Source organism: Pinus tabuliformis, chromosome 9 (assembly GCF_031772625.1).
Source record: "Pinus tabuliformis cultivar Carrire ecotype Pingquan chromosome 9, CPIR1, whole genome shotgun sequence".
Taxonomy (NCBI): domain Eukaryota; kingdom Viridiplantae; phylum Streptophyta; class Pinopsida; order Pinales; family Pinaceae; genus Pinus; species Pinus tabuliformis.
In genome coordinates this window covers 313562696-313572624 of record NC_142307.1, presented here as the reverse complement: position 1 = coordinate 313572624, position 9929 = coordinate 313562696, and the positions used below count along the sequence as shown (strand labels likewise).

Below are 9929 nucleotides of genomic sequence, written 5' to 3'. Positions count from 1 at the left end.
AAAGCATCAGAGGACGATCATTTTTTTAGAGAAGTGTTCCTCCATTTTTAGATTAGTAATGAAAATCCTTGTGTGGTGTGCATAATCCTGACAAGATAGTCATTGATAGCCATTGATTGTCTGATGATTGACAAGATTGTGTTAATCATGTCAATTCATGGGAGTTGTACTCTTAGCCATGGGAAGCCTCTACAAATCTCTTGAAATTCTCTTTCTCGCATATAACTAAACTCGGTAATGAATGCAGAGCAAGTTCATCGGGTGGTGGGTTGTGGCAATCATCGACATTTCACGCAATACTTAAATGTTCTCTCAGTGGGGGTCTGCTCATGGGTAGGGGTTGATGGCAACACGTTCCCTCCTCGCCCCCCTTTTGCCACCTTGGTCACTCCATCCAAGGGATAAATATAATATAATTAATCTTTTAAATATATTTTTATTAAATTAAAGTGTATGTTAGCCTCTTTGGGGAGTTCACTTGGCAAGCCTCTAAAAAATTAAAGTAAATATGAGTACAAGGTCCCATATTCAAATAGCCTATTTATTTGTGGTCATGTGCTAAGGGAGAAACCGTTGACATAAAAATTATAGTGGTAATGACCGAAATCAACTCCATATCACACAAGTACCAAGTACGAGACTAATCCAATTATTAATTTTCTTTTGAATAATTTATAAAATTAAATTATATTTACTACTAAATTAAAAATATTTTTATCTATTAATATTTTTAATTTTAAATTAATATATTATCAAATAACTTATTAATATATATAAATTAAATTGAAGAAAAATAAAAATACCAGAATGTAAAGTCAACGATAATTTTTCACGCTACCCAGAACATTGAAGTGAGATACTAAATTAAAAATATTTTTATCTATTAATAATTTTAATTTTAAATTAATATATTATCAAATAACTTATTAATATATAAATTAAATTGAAGAAAAATAAAAATACCAGAATGTAACGTCAACGATAATTTTTCACGCTACGCAGAACATTGAAGTGAGATACAATGGTTTGGGAAACTCGAGACAACGCAAACAGAGACAAACAAGCAAATCTGGCATTTTTTAATAATTACTGGTTGGGCACTATGAAAATATCAAAAACTTATAATAGTCAAAAACACGTTGGGCCAGACACCTCAAAACAACACAAACAGAGTTCTGCATGTGCAAAAACGTTCTAGTATAGTCACTAACTTGGTAAAGACTTATTCCTCTGTTTCTTGCCTATCCTATCCAATAATTGCAATTACTTATTTGTCAACTGGGCTGAGGGTGCTATAATTATGTCTGCGAGGTTTCAAAGCAATTCCAATTCCAATTCCAATTCCAGATTTCAGATCAATTCCAATTCCACTACCTGCTACCAATATGGATCCTACATCAGCTGCCAGGGCTGCTCTTCTCAATCAACTTGAAAGACTTCAGAGACCAATTGATCTCGTGCAAACTCTACATGAAAGGCAAGTGAAGGAAGTCCCTGCACGGTACATCCTTCCTTCTGATCAGAGGCCATCCCATCAACTTCAAGTCCAGCAATCTCTTCCTGTCATCGATCTTGCAGGTCTGGAAGACATCGAACAACGCTTCAAGATTGTGAGCCAAATAGCCCAAGCATCCAAGGAATGGGGCTTCTTTCAGGTTTGATTGCGTCATGAGTTTTGATTTTCTTTTTCATTTCTGTGTCGATTATCCATGCAACTTCGTTATTTTTTTGGCCGCCTGAATTCATGGTTTCTCAATTGTTTTGAAGGTAATAAATCACGGCATACCTCTGTCATTGTTGGAGAGTGTCAAAAGGGTTTCACAGGACTTCTTTGGTCTTTCTCTAGAAGAGAAACGGAGACAGTGCCCTGTGAGACCTGGTACTCTATTGCTTGAAGGCTATGGCCGGTTCTTTGACATCACTGATGACACGGTATTGGACTGGGTCGACGCCCTTGTTCATTATATTTCTCCAGAGTGGGCCAAAGCAGTTGAGCACTGGCCCAAAACGCCCTCCACATACAGGTACAACTCTATACACATATACACTCTATGTGATATTTGAAACTTTTAAAGTGAGCTTGCATCCATTCTGATACATTACTGTATGCACTATGAAGGGAAACGTATGAAAAATATGGGGAAGAGGTAATGAGGCTTATGGAGAAGTTGTTGGGTCTTCTTTCTGACGGGTTAGGGTTGGAGACAAATTATATCTACACCGTCATCAAGGAATCCATGCTGCAACTCAGAATCAATTATTACCCTCCTTGCCCTCAACCAGATCTAGTGAATGGGCTTAGACCCCATTCAGATGCAGATATGCTGACTGTTCTGCTCAATGATGGGGCGGACGGTCTCCAGGTTGAGAAAGACGAGCAATGGTTTACTGTGACCTCTGTTCCTGGATCTCTTATTATCAACATTGGGGATTTGTTACAAGTAAGTGAAATTATTTGAGCCTCTTTTGATATTTCAATTATTTGCCTCATTTGTAGTAGGTATTTGGGTTAAATCTTAGCAGAGGGTTTTTAAAATGATACTGGGATTTTGTAATGGCAGCTCGTCAGTAATGGGATATACAAGAGTGCCCAGCACCGGGCAGAGGCGAATACAATTCAAAATCGCATGTCGATCGTCATGTTTTTGATTCCACAGCGTGACGTGATGATTGGTGCTGCCTCCGAATTGATCGATGAAGCTCATCCCAGGCAGTACCGAACCATTAAAGCTGAGGAGTATGGAACTGTCTTTATGAGCCAGGATGTTCAAGGAAAATGCCCTGTAAATGCTTTACTTATAGACCAGGTAAAACAAGTCGATGTCTAGTCCTTCAATAATCCATCCTCCAGTAGCATTTCTACAGGATACCTGTGGAGAGAATAACTGTAAGTTTTTTAATAGATAGTATGATTATAAAAATGTCTATGCTTGAGCATAAAAATGTCTATGTAAAGGGAAAAGAACAGAAAGACTCATAACATAAACGGAAGTAGATATTCCATTTTATTTGTTTCCATCAAAATCTGAATCAAAATATCCAATCAAGCAAAAGTTATCAACCTATGAAAATTTGAGTCTGACATCTTAAGTTCCTTTCAAGTATTTTAGAAATGTTCTTGTAGCAGATCAATGTCATTCACATGGCTTTTGCATAAATTTGGAAAGAATTCTGATGGTAAATGAATATCTAGTCATAGTGTTTGAGGTATATAAACTTCCCATAGGCTATCTGTACTTTGTTGCATCCTCAAATTCATTCCATTTTTTCTATGTGAGCTTCAAATTCTGTTCCAGTGGTGCAGATAAAAGATTGCATTCAACCATACAAAATATGTTCAACAATTCTTTAATGTACTTTTTATAAAAGAGGAATATATATTTTAGATGTGGGGTCACTTCAGTGCTCAAGTGGTAGTGAAGGTGTCCCAAATTTTTCATCTCAAAGCTCCTCTTCAATTCTTTCTTTGTGGACGCAATATGGTTTTCATTGTTCCCTATTATTAATAGATCATCTACATAAACCACAAGATATACAACATTTTTGCCCACTTTCTTGACAAAGTGTTTGAAGTTCACTTTCAGGAGATGCTTAGTTAGTTTTTCATACCAGACTCACATTGTTTTCTTTAGCCCATATTGTTTACATACTTTATGTTATTTTCCCTTTACAACAAAACCTTTTGGTTGGGTCATGAAAACATTTTCTTTCAAGTCTCCATTCGAGAAAGTAATCTTCACTTCCATTTGATAAAATTTCCATTCATTCTAACTTGCCAAGACAAACAAAGTTTGGATGGTGGCCCATTTCGTTGTGGAGGTAAAAGGCTCGTCATTATCAACACCTTGTTTCTATACAAATCCTTTTTCCATCAGCCTTTCTTTGTGCTTGTCAAGTGAGCCGTTTGATTTGCACTAGCACTTCTAGATCCACTTACATCCAATTGAGAGTCCACCAACTTCCATTTACCATTTTTTATGAGAGCATCATACTCCCTTGCCATTACTTCTTTCCATTCATCATGAGAAACAACTTCTTTAAAGGAAGTTGGTTCAAATTTTGTAGCCTTAAATTCAATTCATAATCATATGAAACATCCATGTCACCTACATCAAATAAATCAAATTTATCTATATCCCCACCATCTTGTTTAGTGGAACCTTTTGTTCTTGTCTTTCCAACCTCATTTGGATGAACACTTTCAAGTGTTTTGGTGAGCTGTTTTGGGAGACCTTTCCGAGATGCTCCAAGTTGCTCCATTGGTTGCGATGGGGCTGCATTAAGATTTATCCTTCTAATCCTTTCAATCACATCTCTCAAAGGTCTTTCTGATCTGAGGAAGGGGGAGGGAGAGAGAGAGAGAGAATGTTTCAAAAGGAGATTCCATAGATTGACCCATGATATGAACCCCCCTCACGATGTGCATTCTCATTATCAAATTCTTGATATGTTTTTGAATGATTGAATATATCCAAACAATCAAGCTACTACTCAATAGCATTGTTAGACTTGGAAGATTCAAGAATAAACTTCTTGTTTGCATCACCGTGAAGATAAAATGTCTTGGTGGTAAGTTAATACTCCAAGAAGATGCATTTCTAACTCTTTGCATCAAGTTTGTTTCTTAGGAATCAAGGCATAACAGGGGGAACCAAAGACCTTGAGATACCTTACGGAAAGAATATGGCCATATCACATGAGATGGACATTTGTTTTTTACATCATAGAATTGCATCAACCCAAAATATCAACTCTACATTTTTGAAAAACAACATTGAGCAAACCATATTCAACGTAGTCTTGTTCATACTTTCAACTACACCATTTTATTGAGGATTGCATGGAACAATAATTTGATGTTGAATCTCATTTTGGCAAAAATAACTTTCAAATTCATTAGAAGTATATTCTTTTTCATTATCAATATGAAGGGAACCAATGTGATTGTGCATCATTTTGAATCCATACATGAAAGTTTCAAAAGCTTGTGTTTTTTTTAACAAATATACCCAACACATGGTGTGATCATCAATAAATTTCATCATACATTTATTTCATTTTGCAGAAGGATTAAGTATACAATCACACAAATCATAATGAATTAGTGCATGTTTTCTATGCGCTCTAGAAGTAGAATCATGAAATGGTTGTTTGCTATGTTTTTTTGGGATACAAACACCAGATTGCTTTAGTTTCCAACGAATACTTAGAAAATCATGAACACCATTATTTTCGGTAACTGAGGATTGCCATAATTAAGGTGTCCAAATTCTGCATGCCATATTGCTGAGAGAGGTATGCAAAATTCAATGCACCATAAAAATTTGTAATTGAAACTATATGAAAAATCACCTTTTCACTTATAGAAGTAGAAATGAAGGTATAGGATTTGTTATCCTTGTTCTCCCAAATGGCTAGCTACTTACCTAATGTGGATTAAATAAATGCATTTTCCTCTTCTCCATCTCAAATGCCTTTACACAAATCAACAAAAATGAGGATGTGCATGATCTTTATGGACCATTCTCTATATTTCTCCTTGCTAGTTAGCACATTATTGACATTGGAGATGTGAGAATACATCTTCACCAAAAACATCAAAGGAAAAGGGTTGGTAGATTTGGAAGAGAAATAGTGCCAATGCTGATGGCCTCTTCTTCCTCCTTTTCATGTGTACCTTCTCCCACCAAGTCTCTTCCATAATGAAAGATTTGATTCATCCATTGCACTTTAGGAGAAAGTTTAGCAATTTCTCATATCTAAGCTTGGAAAAAGTTGCCATGGCGAAAAAAAATACAAACACTAAAATACTACTAGCCTCATAGTTATGAAACGAATATAGGGGATTTCCCCAACATGAATTCCCCAGCATTTAAATTTCATTATTGAATATATTGCTAACGTTAAATAGAAATAGTGGCCATTTTAGCAAAAGATGACATGGAGGGTTGTCTCTAAGACAAATCCAATATAGTGCACATATAGGAACAAATTTCTCAAAGATTAGACACACTAGGTTAGCATGATTTTGATTTGAACTAGAAAAAATAGAGTGTGAAAAAAAACCACAAAAAACCAATTGAGATGCTTCTATTCAGGCCAGAAATCTCTTTAGAGACGACCCGTAAAGAGGTCGAGTGAGTTCGGATCAATGTCATCTTGATTTGAGTCTTGCAAATTTCTCTTTGAACCCTCAGTGCGAGCGAATCCTTTCTCTCTCTGGTCGTGCGAGAGAGAGCCCGCAGAGGTATCAGCGTGAGTACATAAATAGAGTAGGGTTTCGAGTGCGACCTGTTAGAGGTGGGTCAAGAAAGTGGTGGGGTGCGATGGAATAGCCAGAGGCAAAGCTTAGCTGAATTGAAGGTTCGACGAGGGAGATAGAAGCGAGGCTCTCAAGCGTCCCACAAGGACATGTGGGAGAATAATACCCTGCCATGGTACAAACCAGGGTTTGATTCCCAGTCAATGCATTCAGGGTTTGAGGGACATGAAATGTTCAGAATGTGGCATTACAACCAGAGAGGAGGTAGCTGAAATGGCATAGGCAGGTAGTATGCCTGGTAAACAGGAATGGTAGACAGGGATGTTAGAGAACCGACAAAGTGACAGGCAAAGAAAGGAGTTACAATAATGAATAAACTTGGTTTTAACATTAGGTTAGGTTATGGGAAGTAAATCCCAAAACTGGAATGAATTTCGATTAATCAGGCACACAGGGATATAAAATGATGCGGTGACATTTGATTTCAATCTTCCCAGTCCAATATTTGTTTCTTATTTAAATTAATGATAATTAATTTAGGCAATTTATTAATTATAATTAATTTATGAGATGTTGTTTTTGTTTTAAATTTATTCAGATTATTTTAATAGAAATGTTTCGAATATAATATATATTTAAAAAATTAAATGTTATGAAGCATTAATAAATTATATTAAAATTTTAATAATATAGATTTATTTTAATTTTAAATTTACTTAATATAAAAATAAAAACAAAAATAAAAAATCTAATCATATATATATTTATAATTTGTAATATTTTATTTATTTATATTTTTATATTATTTTATTAGTGTTATTATATGTTCGATAAAAATGTCAAACCAATATATTTTCCGGTATATTTACAAAGTATTACTAAATAAACGGATTGCTAACTCTAGAATAAACAAAGTTAAATATAAATGTACATTGTTATGGATTGCAATAAGTTATTCTACTAAATTATTTTATAATTAATTCAGTTATTAAATATTTATATTAATTATTAAAACAAAATAATATATTTTTATATTTCTCAATTTAACATAAATTTCATAATAAAATTTAATTATTTTATATTTTATATTATTATGTATATTATGTTCAATTAAAATAAATTTTATATTATATTTAATTATGTATATTACGTTTAATTAAAATTAATATTATTAAAGTTTACTAGGTGTAGAACATACGGTGATACGGTGTATTGTTAAGTCACTCTGTGATGTAAAGGTCACCGATTAGAAATTTAGTGGGCAAAAATCTAATTATGTTAAGGGCTGGTGTGGCCTAGGCCGAGTGTGATTCTATGTGATTTTGACGGCTTAGATGCCCTTGGGTCTCGGTTTCTCAAGCCACGGATCAAACCTGATGTAATTTTTGATAAACTCAGACCACTTGACAAAAAAAATATTATAGTAAATCTATAGCATATTTTCTAACCAAACAGGTAGTTTATCTATTAGAAAATTTGGTTGCATAGCAAAACCCATTTACATGCTTCAGTTATCTCTACTACATTAATATTCTAGTAAATCCATAACATTTTCTTTTTACCTCTACAAGCTTTCTAAACTAAGATTTTACATTGAAACTTTCCTTATTTTCCATAAAATTGACCCATAATTTTTACATGTTTACAACCCATTAACAAAAAGGAAATTAAACTTCTATAAAATTGACCCAAATTTTTACATATTTACAACACATTAACAAAAAAGAAATTAAATAGACTTGGAAAGCCAAGCTTCAACATCTCTGGCCTCGATCAGTTCTTTACTACGAGCAAGCCATCGCCCGAAACAATGCATCATGCCTCCTCCTTTTGTGCATGATTTTCAATTTCTTCATGTGAGTCTTGAGATTTGAAGTACCTGCAAAGAATTCATTACCTCTAGCATTCATCTTCCATAAAGAAACTTTGAATTTGGACTCGCAAGCTTTCTATCCATCCTTGCCTGAAGTCATTCATACTTTTTCTCTAACAATTTGAATCTCACCTCCTCGTTTTCAAAAATGATCTGAATTTGAAACTACTTGAAATTTGTTTGCAAGGTATTCAATTCAGAATTAAACATGTTTAAAAGATTTCCATGTCTTGCAGAAAGAAAACACATGAAATTTTCAGCTGTTTATGACCCATTTAAGCATAGCAGAGTTATTTCCTTTTACTGTTTAACACATTAAAACGAATTTGTTCTGCAAAATAAATCAACCACAAATGCAAAAGAAGTTGATAAAGCAGTTCACCCCCTCGAGGGCTACGTGTGCTGGGTCCAAAGCTCCCCACCGAGCTTGTCCTTTTTTTTATTAAATGCTCAAATTGAAAATACAGCTGAATAGAAGCATATACAGGAGAAATAGATGGTAAAAATAGATTCAGAACACTTGAATCCTTCAGGATTGAATATTGGATCACCTCCAATGGATACCTGCAACCCTATCCAGTCTTCACAAAATTGGGTCCTAGTGGCTCCTAGAACTTTCACGGCTCCAAAAACTCTGTAAATGACCTCAGATAGCCGTAAGAACTGCACCAATGGCTTCAGAAGGTCGAAAATACGCAAAAAAAAAAAAAAAAAAAATCATCCAAAACCGACTTTCCTAGCCAAAGTTATGGCCATTTAAAGTTTCTCCAGTTTTTCCCTAGAAAAACTCCAACTAACTTTAGTTAACTCGAGATAGCTCCGCCAATTATGGCGGGTCTGCCAAATTTGGCGCTCCTGCAAAAATTCCGCCAACTTAACTGCAGTTACATTTAATGTTTGGTGGTTTCCTCGGATTTCGTGCCAGGCGGAATATTCATTTTTTAATTTTTTTTGAAAAATTAAAATTTCTAATGTTATGGACAAATTCTTCTTTTTGCCATAACTTCCTCATACGGTGACCGTTTTTCGAACCGTTTGCGGCGCCGGAATCGGGAAGACGAGAAATTTCCAGTCATTCAACTTTGAACCAGTTCTAATCACTTTAAATTTTGAGCATTTTACGACACTTAGGACATGACCACGTGATCACGCCTCCCCATTGGGAAGCTTTTGGACACCAAAAGCCTTCAACTACCTGTTAAAGAGGTGAGGGTACAACTCCCTCGCTCTGTCCACCTCCATCCACTTTTCCTTGTTCGATTTGCTGCGTTTGAAACCAACCCGAACATAATCTACACTGCCCCTCCTTGAAGTGCGTGTCCTTCTGTCAAGGATTGTATCTTCTTTCAGCTCATCTAAGAATTCTGGCGAGAAATATTCTATAGATGGCAGCCGAACAATGTTTTCATGATCAGCAATCAAAGGAGGTTCCTACAAACGTAAGTTCTCCACATTGACAACAGAATACATTTGCATGTAGGAAGGAAAATGTAATTGAAAAGCATTATTTCCAACCTTCTTGAGGATTTTGAATAGACCATAACGAATAGGCTTCATCTTTTTACCTTCTCCTTGCATCCTTTCCTTACTAATGTACAACCATACCTCATCTCCTTCTTGAAACTTGTGATCGACTCTATGCTTGTCGTGTCTTTCCTTGTACTTGCCTTGACTCTTCTCAAGCTGTTCTTGAATTTGCTGATGTATTTGTTGAATCCTTTTAATGAATGAACGAGCTTTGTCAATGTCACTATGTCTCTCAATTGCAACATCTTTCTCAAGAATGAAATCAAG

At 35.1% G+C, this 9929-nt stretch overlaps 1 protein-coding gene across 1 annotated transcript; it reads left to right on the top strand.

Annotated features, from left to right (window-relative positions):
- Positions 1 to 1089: 1089 nt before the first annotated feature.
- LOC149148468 (jasmonate-induced oxygenase 4-like) lies at positions 1090 to 2994 on the top strand. Its single transcript, XM_089439809.1, has 4 exons — positions 1090 to 1655; positions 1768 to 2024; positions 2120 to 2441; positions 2562 to 2994. Exons 1-4 carry the CDS (start codon positions 1386 to 1388, stop codon positions 2826 to 2828), a joined length of 1116 nt encoding a protein of 371 aa, XP_089295935.1. The 5' UTR covers positions 1090 to 1385; the 3' UTR covers positions 2829 to 2994.
- Positions 2995 to 9929: the final 6935 nt, after the last annotated feature.